The sequence below is a fragment of the Triturus cristatus genome, chromosome 11, assembly GCF_964204655.1.
Source record: "Triturus cristatus chromosome 11, aTriCri1.1, whole genome shotgun sequence".
NCBI lineage: Eukaryota > Metazoa > Chordata > Amphibia > Caudata > Salamandridae > Triturus > Triturus cristatus.
This window is the reverse complement of record NC_140594.1, coordinates 277,755,159-277,771,842: the sequence shown is the minus strand read 5'-3', so window position 1 is coordinate 277,771,842 and position 16,684 is coordinate 277,755,159. Positions and strand designations below refer to the sequence as shown.

The 16,684-nt window shown below is 49.3% G+C and overlaps 1 protein-coding gene across 1 annotated transcript in view; it reads left to right on the top strand.

Annotated features, from left to right (window-relative positions):
- MTFP1 (mitochondrial fission process 1) overlaps nucleotides 1–16,684 on the top strand; it is a 96,176-nt gene that overhangs the window by 76,692 nt on the left and 2,800 nt on the right. Inside the window, exon 3 of the mRNA XM_085635835.1 lies at nucleotides 11,561–11,793. Coding sequence (XP_085491961.1) covers nucleotides 11,561–11,793 — 233 coding nt within the window. The remainder of the gene's footprint in view (nucleotides 1–11,560; nucleotides 11,794–16,684) is intronic.

Sequence of the window (16,684 nt, the reverse complement as noted above, 5' to 3'; positions counted from 1 at the left end):
TTCCTCTGGGCACCCGAACATTCCAAACACTTTCTCCAGTGCTGGGCATACGTGTGTGAAGGCAGTGGATGGCAATGCTTCGGCTATCGGGTACTTCGAGTAGCTGTCGATGATCACTAACGTGACTCGCCCGTCGGGCAGGCTCCCGAAATCCACACTGATTTTCTCCCACGGGCATCGCCCATGCTCCTCCGTTATGATGGGAGCTGGTGGCTGGGCTCCGTTGGTTATCTGGCATGGCTGGCAGCTGCGAACTGCGTTCTCTACGCACTCGTCCATGCTTGGAAACCAGACTTTCTCCCTCATTCGAGCTTTCATCTTTTCCGTTCCCTGATGTCCTTTGTGTGCCAGCTGCGTTGCTCTCGTCCTGAGGGCGGCCGGAATAACAATTCTGGAGCCTCGTAGGATGAGTCCCCCTCTGGTCACTCTCAGCTCATGTCGTACCCTCCACATGTGTTGGAGGTCATTCCTCTCTTCGCTGGTCCATGAGTTGGCTGTTTGAAGGAATTGCTGCCAGGTTCCTTCTAGGATGGTGTCTTTGACCTTGACCATTACTGGGTCCTGTCCGGCTGCCTCCAAGACCTTGTCTAGCGTGCATGGGGACACGCCAGGGCAGCCACCATGTCCAGATGACCCTCGGCCTCTTCTTCTTCGTCCATTGGCGTCGGCTTGCTACCGGTCTCGGGGTGCCAGGATAAGAAGTCCGCTGGGTTTCTGGAGCCTGGCCTGTATATTACGCTTAGGTGGTACTGTTGAAGGTTGATGGCCCATCGCTTTATCCGTGGGGGCGGGTGGGGCGCTGTCCCTCGGAAGAGTGGTACTAGCGGCTGATGGTCTGTCACTACTGTGAACGGGTTCCTGCACACATATAGATGGAAGTGACGGCAGCTCCACCAGATCGCCAGGGCATCTGTGAGTAGCGTTTCTCCCTGTCTGTTGGGGCCTTACTGGCGTACTCTAGAGCTGCCCACTGTCCTGGTCCTTGTTCATGCGTCAGGACCGCCCCTAGCCCTACGGGGCTGGCATCCACTAGGATTTCGGTTTTCTTACTCGGGTCGAAGTAGACCAGTGTGGTCTGGTCCAAAAGAGCTTCCTTGATCGCTTGAAATGCAGTCTCTTCTGTGGCTGTCCACTGCCACATCACGTCTGTCTTGGTGTGGTGCCTGAGAGGTTCGGCGAGGGTGGCCAAATTCAGAATAAATCGTCCACAGTAAGTGGCCATTCCCAGAAAACTGCGGACCTCCGCCACCGACGTTGGGGCTGCGGCCGCTTTGATGGCGTGTGATTTCCGGGGGTCCACTTGGATGCCTTCCTTGCTGAAATAGCTGGCACTTCTCTCTGTGTAGGGTGACACCATGTTCCTGCAGACGTGACAGTGTGGCCCGGACGTGTTTGTAGTGATCTTCCACCGTCAATATATTAGGATATCGTCGCTCACGTTTAAAACGCCAGGCAGGCCGAGCAGGATATCTTTGATGGTATTTTGGAAAATCTCTGCTGCTGATGAGATTCCGAAATGTAACCGTTTGTATCGTCTCAGCCCCAGATGCGTACTGAAAGTGGTGATGTACCGGCTCTCTTTTGCTAAGGTGAGCTGGTGGTATCCAGCGTTTAAGTCTAACTTTGAGAACCATCGGGCTCCGTTTAAATCAGATACGATATCATCCATGGTCGGTGTGATATGCCTTTCCCGTTTGATGGCCTTGTTTGGGAGGCGCATATCGATACACAGCCGGATCTTTCCAGGCTGGCGGGGGTTCTCGGCGATCACCATTGGCGATACCCATGGTGTGGGTCCTGTAACCCTCTCAATTACTCCCTGTTCCTCTAGTCTCTGGAGTTCTTCCTCTACTAGCGGGCGTAGGTGGAACGGTATCCGCCTGTGTCGGAGGGCTGTTGGTGTTACTGAGGGGTCGATGTGGAGGCGTATCGGTGGCCTTTTTATCTTCCCCAGCCCTGAGAATAGGCTTTGGAATGTCTCCAGCAGGTCTTCGACTTGCTTGTCCTGGACTTTCCGGAGGAACGCGATCAGTCCTAGATCCTCCGCAGCGTGTCCGCTGAGTAGCGCGTCTACTTCTTGGTCAATGACGTGGATGTCAATGCCAATTTCCGACTTTTCTGACCGCACTGCTACCGTCATCTTGCTTTTCAGTGGTAGTGGCGTGTCGCTCCCGTAAGCGTAGATTTTGTCCTTGGATTGTCGGAGTTCAGGTCTTGGTCTGAGATGGTTGTATTGCTGTATGCCCATCACCGTTACAGAGGCGCCTGTGTCAATCACTGCGTTTACTTCTGACCCAGCTATGAGTATGTTACATCGTGGCTGCGGTCGCCGGTGCTCTTTAGGGCTTTGGTGAATGATATGAGGTACGTTTCCCCCTCACCCTCTGAAGAGTCTGTGTCTGAGTCTTGGTAGCCTCTGGTCCTCTCACTTCTTGACTTTGGCTGTGATGACAGCGACGTGTGCGACGGTTGCCTCACCAACTTCCTCAGCGGTCTGTCCCGTCTATTCCCGCTGTTCTGCGTCTTCCTCCGGCAGACCGACGCAAAATGGTTTTTAATGCCACAGTTTGTGCATGTCTTTCCTCTCGCTGGGCATGCGTTGCTTGGGTGATTTTCATACCCGCAGTAGCCACACTGCCTGGCTTGGGCTGGGGGTCGCCCGTCACGGGGTCTCTGTGGTCTTTCCTTTGCTCGCACCGCATCCGTCTTCTCCGTCTTCACCTCAGCGCCCTTGTCCGTCCCTTTTACCAGGGCCTGGTCCATTTCTTCTGCTCTCGCCACCGATAGGTCATGTGTCCTGGCTAGGACTAGGATGTCATTCATCAGGATGTTAGGTTGACGGAGTATTAACCCTCGTAGTGTCTTGCTCCGGATTCCCATTATTAGCTGTGCCCTGCATTCTTCCTTGGCCCTGTCCCCTACGAGGTGGGTGTCTGTGAGGGCTCTTAGCCTCGTGTGGAAAGCATCCACCGACTCACCTTCGCGCTGCTTGGCTTGGCGGAGTTTAAAATGTTCGTAGTCTGGATTGACCTGGGGGTCGAAGTGTGCGTTCAGGGCCGCTACCGCTGCAGAGTAGTCATCTGGGTTCCCCGTGTTCGGCAGGTGTTTGAATAGGAGATACACTTCTTCCCCTGCGTAGTGTAGGAGGAGGGACCTTTTCACCGCCCCATCCGTCTCCCTGGATCCGATAAAGTAATTTTCCAGTCTGCCTAGCCAGGTCTGCCATCGCTGCGTGGCAGTCGTGGGGTCAGCGGCTTCGCTGAATGGGGGTAGCACCCCTGATAGGGGGTGATGAGGCAGCATCCTCTGTTCCGTGTCGCTCATTGTGGCGCGGAAACCGCTTGCCTGCTGCGTCAGCAGAAATGGTATGTCTCTCACTGGTCCTCAGTGTCCCTTTTCAGGCTGCCTCGCCCTGTCCCACCGCTGGATGACTCACCCTTCAGGGTGTGCTGCATGGGGGCGTGTGCCTCCTTGTCCCTCCAGCCGGTGGACGGGCCGACCAGCTACTGCCTTGCACGAAAATCGGTGCAGGGGCCCACCCTTGTCGCCAGTGTTGTGCTGTATAGCCCTGCTCAGCAGCAGGGTGCGGGGGAGGGCCGAGCCGCACTATTTGGGGCCCCGCGCGCGCAGCGCGTAAATAACACACAGACGCGGTACAGCCGTTGGGCGCCAACTACTCTAGTTCGCCTGCCCCTTTATTTATATGCGCGCTCACGTCCATCGACGTGAGCGCAAGTCACGCATTGCTGATCGCGCTCTAGCCGGAGGCTAGAGCGCTAACTGTAACACTAATCACAAGACCAATTATCCGGCCTCAGGCTGCCAGCGCGTGCGTCGTAACTTGACCTGAACGACACAACCTCTCAGAATTCAGAACTGGACATTTGCCTCCTTGATGAGCCGTCTGCCCTGATTTTTTTTATAGAAATGCCTTCGGCATCAAAGAATGTGACACGAGACGAGAGGAGCCCTGGCAGGATCACTCCTGGCAGGGCCTTCTACTTAGTGCACATTGACGACACATTCAACTTTTATAGATGATCACATATAGTAAAACCCAAGCAGAATGGGTGAAATTCTTCATGTAGCAAAGGTCTTAGTGCACCAAAGTACCAGCACACGCCTTAGTAACTCTTTCCAGAACTGTGCCAGAGCTTGTAAGGCAGCTTTGTAATCTTATACCTCATGGGGGCAGGTCTGTCGTTACAATTAGGTATTTTCTTAAATGGCACTCAGTGTATATTCAGAGCATTAACCTTTCCTAGGTCCAAGTGTGAATAACTTATTCAGTCTAGGGTTTTGCTTTGCATTCTGGAACACGTAGTCCTGTTTGTCCCATTATAAATTCGGAACTACAAGTCCGGAATGCAAATCAAAAACTTGCACTGGATGATCTACTTGCACATGAACCTTGGAACCTGGACAGCTCTTGTACCCTTGTATCCTGTATGACATTTTTCATGTGTAGCCCACGGCTACAAGTGACTACAGATACTTAACTGAATTCACTGTGGAAAAGCCGGGCGCCCAATGCAATAAATATTCACCAATCTTGAAAAGTATTGGTGGAAAATCAAAGAGGGCAGTAAAAAAAAGTAGTGCTTACCGTGGCGTGGGAAGGGTGGCATCAACCCCAATGCAGGCTGCGAAAATGCTAGCCATCAGCTGGCTAGCAAGAGGCAGCCATAATTGAGATGCAATGTGCCCTTCGCACCGCTCTGCTCCGGTGCCATTTGATAAGCTGTACTAAGCATGGGCACGCACGCCGCTGTGCGAGGAAAGGTATTTATATATTCAGAACCGCCGTTTACATTTTTAGAACATTTTAATGGTTGCAAAAGCTTTGTTGTCTACAAGAGCAGTCAATCTCCTGTAATAAAAAAACATAGTTGCCGGACAACCTTTTAGGCAGACTGAAACTGAATTGACTCTATAAACGTGAGCTGAGACTGCAGAGAACACTGGCGGGACAGAAATGGCAGGCAGTAGTGCGACTAAATGTGGCGCCGACATTTGGCGCGTTCTCAGTCGTAGGTCTCTCTGGCCCCCTCACCACGCCCGAGAGCTTTATTGTGCAAGTTGTGGCGCGAGGGCGGTGTCAGAAGGCTGTGGGGATCGTTACTAAGGATGGCAAACGTGCATGATTGGATAGTAAGATAGCATGCGTCTAGTATACAGGTCCACTTAGGGCCCCAACAGGTACCACATCCCAGCCCATCCCAACGTGGCAATCTCATGGCCGACATATTGCAATAACGCTCCAAGGCATAGCTTAGACATCCACAATCCCCCCCAAAAGCAGGTGCCGCCTACCCCTCTTAGGGGAAACCAGCTAGGGAGTAACAAATGTGAACTCAACAGTATAGGTTATAACCAGCAGTGGCCATCAGAAAATAGAATGGCAGATAGGGCTCCAATCAGCACAGGCCATGGGAAACATCTAGAACCAGGAACGTGGTTAGTGTGGAATGCCCTCAGTCATTGTCACTTGCTGGGTTTCCGCCGATCTGGAGCCATGCCTCGCCTGCTTACCCCCTATGTGTTTGTCAAACTTGAGCGCGGACTTGGCATCGGTAAAAAAGTGGGTAGAACCATCATGCGTAACCTTAAATTTCGCGGGATACAATAGTGAATAAGGGACTTGGGCCTGCATAAGGATCCGCTTTGCAGGCAGGAACTCACGTCTCGTCATTTGCAGCGCTGGTGTAAAGTCAGGGTAAAAAGATATATGATTTCCCTTGTGTGTGATTTTCCCCATCTCACGCGCCTGGTGCAATATCAAGTCTCGGTCCTGGTAGTTGAGGATTCGTGCTTGGATGGGCCGGGGTGGGGCCCGACCGGTGGTTTGGGACCCAGAGCGCGATGAGCTCTTTCCACCACAAAAAACAGGGGAGAGGTGAGCATCAAACAGTTCCCGGAGTAAATCAGCCACGTACTGCTCCATCTTTGCAATGGCTGTGGTCTCCGGTATGCCTGTGATGCATAGGTTGTTATGGCGGGACCTCGCCTCTAAATCCTTGTTCTTGGCGCGTATTAGTTTCAATATTTTATCCATCTGAAAAGTTATTCTTTGGTTTCCACCTGGAATTCATGGAAGTCAGATGGTTTGTTTTCAAGCAGGTCCAGTCTATGCTTGTGAGTTCCTACCTGGGACTTGACTGATTCCAGTTATGTAGTGAGTGCGTCAAGTTTGGTGTCGATGTTCCGGAGGCTTGATCGCATTTCAAGCATGAGTGTCCGGAGGTCTTCCCCTTGGTCTTCCGTCCGCAACTCAATGGACCTCCCTGCGCCGGTCTCTAGGTCTGATTCCGCGAGTCGAGTCATCCTCCGTTGATCAAAGTTTAACTTGGCTGCTTGCCGTCTTGTTTTCCCATGGTATATATCTTCGTCTCCGGTCGCAGCAACGGAACCTCTTCGTCCAGTGAGGTGCAGGGCACGCCCTCACCTCGTTTTCTCACACACCGTTCAGCCGCTCTCAAAGGCTCGTGGGTCGAAGCACGGTCACAGGTTCCAGGGGAGCGAGGGGATGCGCCGTCCCCGACACCAGCATTCGAACACCCCCGTGGGGAACGTCGCCACCCCTCGAGTGCGCCACTCCGCTACAAAATTCCAGGATGGTGGCGCGATTTAGAGCTCAGCTAGGGTGCCGCAAGTGTCTTCTTGGCGCCATCTGTGCACCCCAGTCTTGCCTTCACATCACTCCTCTATCTGTGTAGCAAGCACAAAATGGCCACCGCACGGGGTTCAGATATGCAGGGCTCAGCCAACGTGCGTCTCAGAGCCAGGAGTAAGACACAAGCCCAGCAGGGTTGACATCAGTGCAGGGAGAGGGTGTAATTTCGCTATTGTGTGGCGATCAACCTCAGACGTCGCAGATCCCACCAGGGAGAGCTGTGACTCCCATGCGGCATGGTCGCAAAGATGGCACCAATATCCACAGGGAGTTTCACTGTCCCCTCCGCGTCTCGCCTCACCTTCAAAGTTCAGGGCAGGGGTATGTAGGTGTGCAGCAGGGTCGCGCAGCACCACAGCCAGCGCCACTCCGAGGGTCACCAGTGTGCAAGACGTCTCCCCTGCGCTCGCGGCCTGCACCGCGCCAGAAGCCCCAGGCTCGATTTACAGGAGCTACCCGCACACACAGCATCCGGACCTGCCTCCGCGGCCAGCCGCCCCACACCGGGTCACACAGCACAGCTCCAGATCGGGGCACGCAGATGCAAATTACAGCATTCGGTGAAGGAAGGACTCCACTGCTAGTGCGCTAATTCCAGCCCTACATTGGCTCCCCTTCTGCTCGGATAATGGAAGGATTATTTCTCGGTCAGCGGAGCTCGCTTACAGAGCGGCGATTCCGCAGCTCGGCAAGTCACACCCTCCGCAGATGTGCTATACTTAATTGTGCATGTGTGCCATTGTGCCCATCTCCCCCCGTCCCCTCCATCCCTTGCTGTTACTTACCCTGTTGGCTCAGGTCATGTTGTGCAGTGTCCAGTCCCCCAACTCCTGCCACCATCTCTCCAGTGATGGTCCCAGGCTGGTCCTCCGTGTGGCTTGTCGGGTTCTGGTTGTCCTCTGTACTTGCTCTGGCTACCTCTATGGTGCTTGGCAGTTGTTTGTGTTTTTTGTTGCCGCTTTTATACTGATTTTTCCCGCATGACTTGTGGGACTTGCAGGCTTATCGCTGATTTTTTTATCGCAGTTGGCCCATCGCAACTTTTTTCAGGTTCGGGTTTTGATTTTTATCGCCGTCCCGGTGATTTTATCGCGTTATCGGGAAACTATCACATGTTACCACCATGTTGTGAATATGACGATAACAGTTATTTTCCCGCGATACACGGCGATATGAAAATTTGCGTTAACCTATTTTGGCGATGATTATTGCACATTCTTGAGAATATCCCTCGTTGTGTAGTGTTACCGATTGTATCAATACCAGAATGATGAAAGGCTAAGATAAGTCTGCTGGAAACCAAACTCATGTCATGGGGCTTTAGAGCCTTTCAGAAGCTGCATATGCCGATCTATATACAGATGCATGTTTGCTAATAACTTTTATATAGAGTTTCTTACTCCTTATGTCAGGATGCTAGATTACATTTCCAGTTATGTAGTGGCATTGCACATTGAAAGTGGTTTCCCTACTACTGAAAAAAACAAAAAACTGCTTGTAATATTAATGTTTTTACATCCTAAGTAGTTGTACTTTCTTAACAGCAGGAGCAGCTGACTTTGCAACTGGGAAACCACGTTGGAGTCTCGGTGTCAGCTCAACATCCTGTGATTCTGGGCAAATCACTTAATCTCGCCGTGCCTACCACCATAATTGGTGATCATGTAAAGCGTTCCAATACCTTCCAGTCGAGTTCGCGTTAAATACATTTTTAAAAAGAAGAAAAGAAAAATAAACACAAGCATTTTCTTTACAGGGCAAAATTCTTACGACGTGTCACTCTGCCTAAATGGCTCATTTATTGGGGCTTGACGCCAAGTGAGCACGTTGTAGAGTACTCTATTGTGTATTTGTAACAATGGTGGACTCTAATAACAGCAGGTTTTATCCACGCTGCTGTCTTGACACCTCCCAATCTTCTTTGAAAGGGAAATGATAAGGCAGCGAGGAGCGGGTGTAGGGACCCCTGACCTACGGAGAAAAAACACAAAAAAGCTTACTAAGGGTGTTCATCCCAAATATGTTCATATATGAGTGGCAGCCAACAGGGATACTTCATGACCGAACTGCAAACCTGACTGCCAGCCCAGCATCCACAGCCCAGTCAACCCTTCTCACACCACCTGACGGTGGGGAGGGTTTGGGGGGCATTCAGCCCTATGGGTGTTGCGCGCCTGCCCGTCACACCCTCCTTTCTCCCTTTTATCGCTGGACTTCCCCTAACCCGCCCCCCCACCGGGCCGCTGTGCAACGAGGCTCTAAGGCTGTGGTGAGTGGTGTAATACCACATTCAGTACCAATTCTCAAAGAACCCTCTATAGACAGCACAGGCATTTATTGCTGGAAACCGCCACCAAAGGAGAGTGAGGAAAAACTACTATGTGTATTTTACCTCAGCATTCGTTGTATGGCACTGAAGCTGGTATGGAGCACACACATTGCCATGGGCGTAAGCAGAAAATTTTCGAGGGGGGTGCAAAATGTTAACGTCATCACCATCCTTCGACATGATGTGGGGCAGAAGAGACACTGGGGTGCAGGAGAAGCCATGGGGGGCAGGAAGCAGGCCGCATATGATCTCATACACCATAGGGTTGTTGTGCCACAGCCATCTCTTTCCTTTGGGGCACTCCAAAATCCATACCCACCCTGGTCCCTAAAATTACCCCCTAGCACCCCAAAACCCATACCCACCCTGAACCCTAAAATTACCTCTGCCCCCCCAAAACTCATACCCGCCCTGAACCCTAAAATTACCACCCTGGCACCCATAACCCATACCTGCCCTGACCCCTAAAACTGTCCCCCTGGCACCCCAAAATCCATACCCACCCTGAACCCTAAAATTACCCCCCCCTGGCACCCCAAAACCCATACCCGCCCTGACCCCTAAAACTGTCCCCCTGGCACCCCAAAACCCATACCCGCCCAGAACCCTAACATTTCCCCCCCATGCACCCCAAAACCCATACCCACCCTAAACCCTAAAATTATCCCCTTGGCACCCCAATCCCTAACCCACCCTGAACCTTAAAATTACTCCCTGGCACCCTAAAACCCACACCCACCCTGAACCCTAAAGTTACCCCCTGGCACCCCAAAAGCTGAACACTACATTCTGATTGTGTATCGCGCCGTCTCCCTGCTCAGGAGAATCTGCCGGTCTGGATCTGCTCGCACTGGTCCGGTTCTGCTCGACCTTCTCTGGAGCTGTTCTGCCTGCCCTGTCCCTTTTCCGGACCCACCGAGCCTGCCTCCGTGCACACTGCCTGGACCTACTCTATCTGGCTTGGTTCTTTCTCCTTTGGACCCGCTGTCTTCATTGGCGGAGTTAGGACACAGGTCTCACTTCTTAGAAGCTGCTCTCCCTCACCCAGACCCCCCCCCCCTCCACCTGCTGTCTCATCTTCCTTCCTCCCTACTTCTCGGTCTCTCTTTCCCCACTGCTTCTCTCTTTCCCCCCCCCCCCCCTCTTCATTCACTCTCACCCCCACCGTATCCGTCTCCCGGACCCCACCAAGTCTTCCTCTGTCCCCCGTCTCTCTTCCTCCTCCTCATGTTGGTGATAGGGAGCCCAGGGCCCTCTCTGAAAATGCGAGCTGGAGGTGACATTAAGTGTGAAAGCACCAAGGTGTGAACCGAGAGAAGAGGTGGGGGTGGGCGGCAGGTAGAGGGTCAAAGGGGGCACTGGCTCTCAGAGAGGGGAGAAGGGACGGGGAGCAGCCTGAGGATAAAAACAACACCAGAGCAAGAGGCAGATGCTCCGCGGGGAGCCTGGTGTTGTAAATTGAAGAAACGCACACTTCTTAGCACAACAAAGCAGCCGATGGGTGCCTTTCACTAGAGCCAAGAACCAGACCCATCACGAACAAACAGCAGACACCAGAGAAACCAGCCATGTCATGAAAACAACAAAGGACAGAGACAGACGACTGCCGCCGAAACCTAGAAGTACAACTTGCACCTTTAATAAAAGGCAATTCCTGATGCAAGCACCACACGCCAGAACACTATAAATATTATAAATATATAAATCTCCCATCAATGCACACCTGAGAGTGAATAAAAAGTTGAGGAGCAAAATAAGGCAGTGACTGACAGACATTAAGCATGGGCGTCCGCAGGGTGGGGGAAGGAGAGGTGCTCCAGAGGGGTAAGCGCCCCTCCTTGGCCCCCCTGCGGACGCCCATGCATATGGCCATCCCCATTCATCACCTGGATCTGGGAAGCGTCTCCTGTCTGGACCGTTGGTTACACTTATCAGGGACTTGGCCATGAATATGATACATCTTCTAATAATAAGGAATATGCCTCATTACCCCGCATGCTTTTTTACGCATGCCATTACAACGACTGTGTTGTCCCAACGCATGCCATTACTCCGCAAGTTGAAACACCGACTTGCTCTGAGGAGGGCACGAGATGTTGGAATAGTATAACTTTACTATTCCAACTCCAGTCTGTGCAACAGTAGGGAAGGTGTTGGATTTGAAATCCAACACCTTCTAACCCCTAGAGCAAGTCAGTGTTCCGACTTGCGGAGTAATTGCATGCGCTGTAACAACGCAGTCGTTGTAACGACCACGTTGTAATGGCATACAGTGCTCCGTTTTCGGGGTAAACGATGTTTACCCTTTACATGCCTTATTAACAAAGCTATTTGCAGCTGTACATCGAATTTTCACACAGGAGGCTTGAATTAGGAGTTAAAATTCATGGCTACCTTTATGTGTTCCTTTGTATACACCCCTGTTGTTATTCTTGGGATAATCTACCTCCTTTTCTTTTGTTTATTGGCCTCCTCCAGTGTTTACGCACGTTTCTGCTTTGGGATAATCCTGTTCCATAGGTGCCCTTGCTATTCACATTCTCTCATCTGTTTTTCAGATTCACACCAAAGACACAGGCAGGTCAGTACATGTTGCTGTGGCAGTTGTGGACACTTTTGTTTGGCAGGCCCTCGCCTCGGTGGCTATCCCCGGATTCACCATCAACCGCATATGTGCTGCCTCTCTCTACCTCCTTGCCAAAAGCACCCGTTGGCCACTCCCTGTGCGCCGTTGGACGACTACTGCAGTTGGACTCTCAACGATACCATTCATCATCACCCCCATTGACCGGTAAAAAGGGAAAGCACTGGGTCTTTAGTGTGTGAATTGGATGACTATACCTGCAGCCTGACAACATCCTTTTCCATGCACGATTAAATGGGGCAAAACGGGAGCATTTCATTTCACTTTTGGACTAGCTTAGGTGAAGCTGAAGGTTTTGAGTCCATCTTCCCCCTTACCTAGTGTTCTCATAAAAAAAGGAATGCTCGCAAGTTGTGAGATGGTCAAGAAAAACGTCATAGAGCATTGGTGTGGGGAGTCTACCGATTGATGAAATATCGAAAAAGAAGGAAAACTGAAAGATATTTTTTAATTAACAATTATAAAAAAATATTTTCATCCAGTTTCATTTTGAATTGTTCCGAAACAGTAAGAAGGCCACCATTCTTTTGTAATCTCTGCAACCTTCATGGCTTGGGGCCCGATTCACAGAACTAACTTAAGACAAAATCCTAAACTTACTACCAGTTTGGTATTCACAGAAGGCACTTACTCATTTCAGTATTCACAGAAGTTAGGAGTCCTAAATGCCTTCTGTGAATACCGAAAGTCTTAAAATTAGGATTTTTCTCAGTTTAGGAGTAGTAAAGTTAGGACTCCTAACTTTACTACTCCTAAACTGAGAAAAATCCTAACTTTACGGCTTTAGATATTCACAGAAGGCATTTAGTAGTCCTAAAGTTAGGACTCCTAACTTCTGTGAATACCGAAATGAGTAAGTGCCTTCTGTGAATACCGAAATGAGTAAGTGCCTTCTGTGAATACCAAAATGAGTAAGTGCCTTCTGTGAATACCAAAATGAGTGAGTGCCTTCTGTGAATACCAAAATGGTAGTAAGTTTAGGATTTTGTCCTAAGTTAGTTCTGTGAATCGGGCCCTCGGTTTGTAAAATATTGTAACATATTAGCAAGGTTAGGATATTGTACAATGAGCACCCTATCCAGTAAAAAACATTTTTTTTATAACCACCAACATTCCTCTTGGGTTGGTATGAAATGGTTACAGCCATGCTGAACTTTTAAAGTCCATCAAAATCCAGGTGATGGTCCTATCACAGCAGCCAGACAGGGATACCATTAAAAAGTCACAGGCCTAGAAAAGGCACCACACACAGAAAGTAAAAGGGAATGGATGTGGAGTGAAGAGCACCAGCATGAAAAATGTAAATGTAAATGTTGTAGACTTGTAAAGCGCACAGCTGCCCCAGCAACGGGGCGTCCCGGCGCTGTAGACCGCTGGGGAACCCGTCCTGGCTATCCCTGTGAGATGGGTATCTCCAAGGTGAAACCAGGCTTCCCCGGCGTCTGTGGGGGGCCGTTGTAGAGATGAGGCAAGCTTAATGCCCAGAGTTGCCGAGTGTGTTCCTGGTTAGAGTAGGTACCGAGGCGAGAATTATAGAGTCCGTTTTGACCCTGGTCCACGAAAGGAGCATGCAAACCTTTTTACCTACCAATCGTCCACATTATGTTTTGACCGGCACGCACACATTTCATTTTGACTGAGACATAAGACACTTTTGCATCTTTTGAGGGCAGTCAGTAATGATTTGAGTGTAGCACTAGTAGTAACTGGTAAATATTTATTGTTCTATTAATTAAAATGATGTCCATTTGAATCGTACGAAACAAATAAAATAAAAATAATATTCAATAATAGGCTTTTAAGATCATGAATAAAAAAACTTTGTAGGTGATAGGAGGAGAGTGGGAACTCCAATTTCCTGCTCTACCAGGTACAGTGTTAAAATCCTTCTATTTAATTTGCAAATGAACACCTTAGGACAAACGTATACAATGAACTATCATTTTTAGTGCAAGCATACAGAGTCAGTGTTGTCATGGTTTATAGACGTGTCATGCTCGAGGCCATGAGCTAGTCCAAGAAAAAGTGCTTGTGCAAAAAGGGAACTTGTTGAAAGAACTAATTTGAAGAAGCCGTTAAAAGTGCTTACCATACTGCAGTGCAATAGCTGATGTGGCTGGTTTTGTCCCGACAGAGTGAGCACTCCTATGTTGTTGGAGCAGAGTTTTGAGTGAGGAGTTTAATTCCAGTATGCCCCAAGGGGCCAGAGGGAGTTGTTTAAGCAGTGACACTGGATTGTGGGGGGATGTGTCACCTGCTTCCTCAGTTGGGACGGGTGTTCGAGCTAGGTGGTTTTATTCTGGCAGGTCAGGTGCCTTCCTTAAAGCCATGTTGACCCCCTGGAGGTACTTTGCTGTTCGGGAGATTACTTGCGGGTCTCCTGAGTTCAGACCGGCTAATATAGTTTATCTACAGTACTTTTGCCTGATTCCAAAAAGGCTGCGGCCAGCGGTAGCGAAAGCTTGAATTAGACCTGCAGAGGCAGATAGTATGAATTGCGTCCTCCTTTGGGTGACCGCACAGCCTGCAGGTCGCCTCTTTTTGCTGCTGATCATGGAGGGGGTGTGTGTGTGTGTGTTTGTGTGTGTGTGTGTGTTTTTGAGTGTGTTTGTTTGTGTGTTTTTTTGAGTGTGTGTGTTTGATGGGAGGATTCATAGCCGGTGTTTCAAGAAGTGGCCTTTTATTTTACCAATAGAGGCCTTACTCAAATATTGCTGCTGCTTTAAGGAGGTGTAGCTGTTTAGCACCATACAGGTGTGGGCACGTTTCTCAAGGGTTGCCCTGTCTCCTAGGGATAATGTTAGTTTTAATGTTTTATCGATAGCTTTTTTTAAATATTTAGAGGCTGGGTGAATCAGATCACAGTTGTGCTAGTCCAAACAAGTCTGTTGATCTTTTAAGGTAGTCTCTGGCCGCTGAATTGGGTTTGTTGGTTATTTCCGGGCAAACCTTGTGGCTCATGCTGTAGTTCTTGGCGGATCCAGCCTATAACAAATGTTGAAGAATGCTGCACACCTGGCAACTGACTGTTTGGCTAGTCCAAATTCAGTCTTGTTTGGGCAGGTTAGGAGTAACTGGGGAGTTGGAAGATTTCCCTGTAGATTCTTTTGATGGTTGTGTCCAGGAATTTTGAGTCCCTGCCCTGAAGGGCTTCACTTCCATATGCCTGAGTGGGCACCACCTTTACCCTGGCTGTTTTTAAGATGGGGCTATACGACAGTCCGTTCAGATTTCGAAATAGAGACCTTGGCCCTGCTGCCAGTGCAAACCCTTTCCTTTTGATTTTCTTCTTTGGGGATTGAAGTTCCCCTTGTTGTCGAATATGAGGCCGAGGTATTTGTATTCACTGACTTCATCAACCTTGGTGGAGTCAAGGAACCAACTGATTTTGTAATTTGTTCTTATGGAGCAGTTCATAATTTTGGTCTTCTTGGTAGTAGTTAGGCCGTTTTTTGTAGAGTGTTCTTGAGTGGCATTCAGATAACGTTACAAGACGACCTTTGTCCGGCTGATCAACACCAGGTCGTCGGCATAGATGAGATTTGAAATAAGTATTTAGCCAAGCTTCAGGGCATGAGACTTTACGGAAGACAGGACAGAAGGAAGGTCTTCCAAAAATAACTTGAAAGGATGGGGCCTAATACACACCCCTGTCCACAGGATGTTGGAATAGCCCTGGATAAATTGCACTCACTGCCCAGCTTAATTCTTACCAAGGTGTTGGAGTGTAGATTTTTCGATGGCTCTTATGAGCGCTGATGGTACTGACCAAAGCCTGTTTTGATTGACACAGTCAAAGGCAGCTTTATAATCCATGTAGCAGAGGTAGAGAGGCCGCTTGCTGGCTTTAGAAGAGTCGAGCAGTAGTGACAGTGCCATGATGTTTGTCGAGAACCGGTATTTTTGTGTGAACCCAGTCTAGTTGATCAATATAATTGAATTTGTGTTGCCCAATCAAAGAGCTGCTTCTGCAGAGTGCCTGCTTAGTATTTTGTCTCGTTGTCAATAAGGGCAATCAATCTATAGTTCTGTGCTTTTGATTTGTCACCTCCTTTAAAAGTGGGCACTAAGTTGGACCTTTTCCAAGAAGCTGGTGTCGTTGCTCCTCCTAGGACGTGGTTGAACTAAGGGACCACGTGCCCTGCCGATTTCAATGGATCAATTTTGTAGGTGGCCTGAGGAATTTCCATTTGGCCTAGGGCCTCTTCCTTTAGTTATCTGCCGGTAGATGGCATTTTCATCTATGCTTAAAGAGAAACGGGATGTGTTACAAAAATAAAAACAAAGATTTCCTTTAATTTTTCTGAGAGCAGGCTGTGCCTGCTCTTAACAAAGGTTTTCGCACACATTCATGAAGGGGTCCCATAGGGCCCCTTCCCATTTGCAAATGGGTTACCACTAACTTGAAGTTGGTGTTACCTGCAAATGTTTTGCGACCATATTCCCGATTGCAAAAACATTCCTACATACCAGTGCTATTCAGTATTAGGATGCAATTCGTAACAAGTTACTGAGTCACATTTTGCCTTTTGTACATAAGGCCATTTGAGAGCTGTAAAATGCTTCACACATCTGGCTCTTAGTTTTTTCCATAACATTTCTGTGGAGCAATTGGGAGCACCTCTCACCCAGAATGCCATGTGAGAGCAAGTATCAACGTTTAGCCCATTTCACAGTGCTTTAATTTGAACCAAGTTAATGTGGAAATTGAAATTTTAGCAGGATAATTCTGCAGGAGAATGTTTACCTTGTAGCTTCTGTCAACAAAGACATAGAAAGGCCTCTTAATCTCAGCAGGTTGCACACAAACAATAAACAATCATTCTGCAGACATTGCATGAGCAGATCAAACACTCCTAAAACGAGGGCTTAAAAACCGAAGGCCAGATTTATCATTCTTTTGTGCTGCAAGCCACCTTGCTGCTCTGCATGAAAGAGAAAGGACAGGAATGCCCCATATTTACCATTATACGGGGCATTCCTGTCTTAGGGCTGGCGCACTTTGGCTGCCTAGTTCAACACACACACTCTACCCACA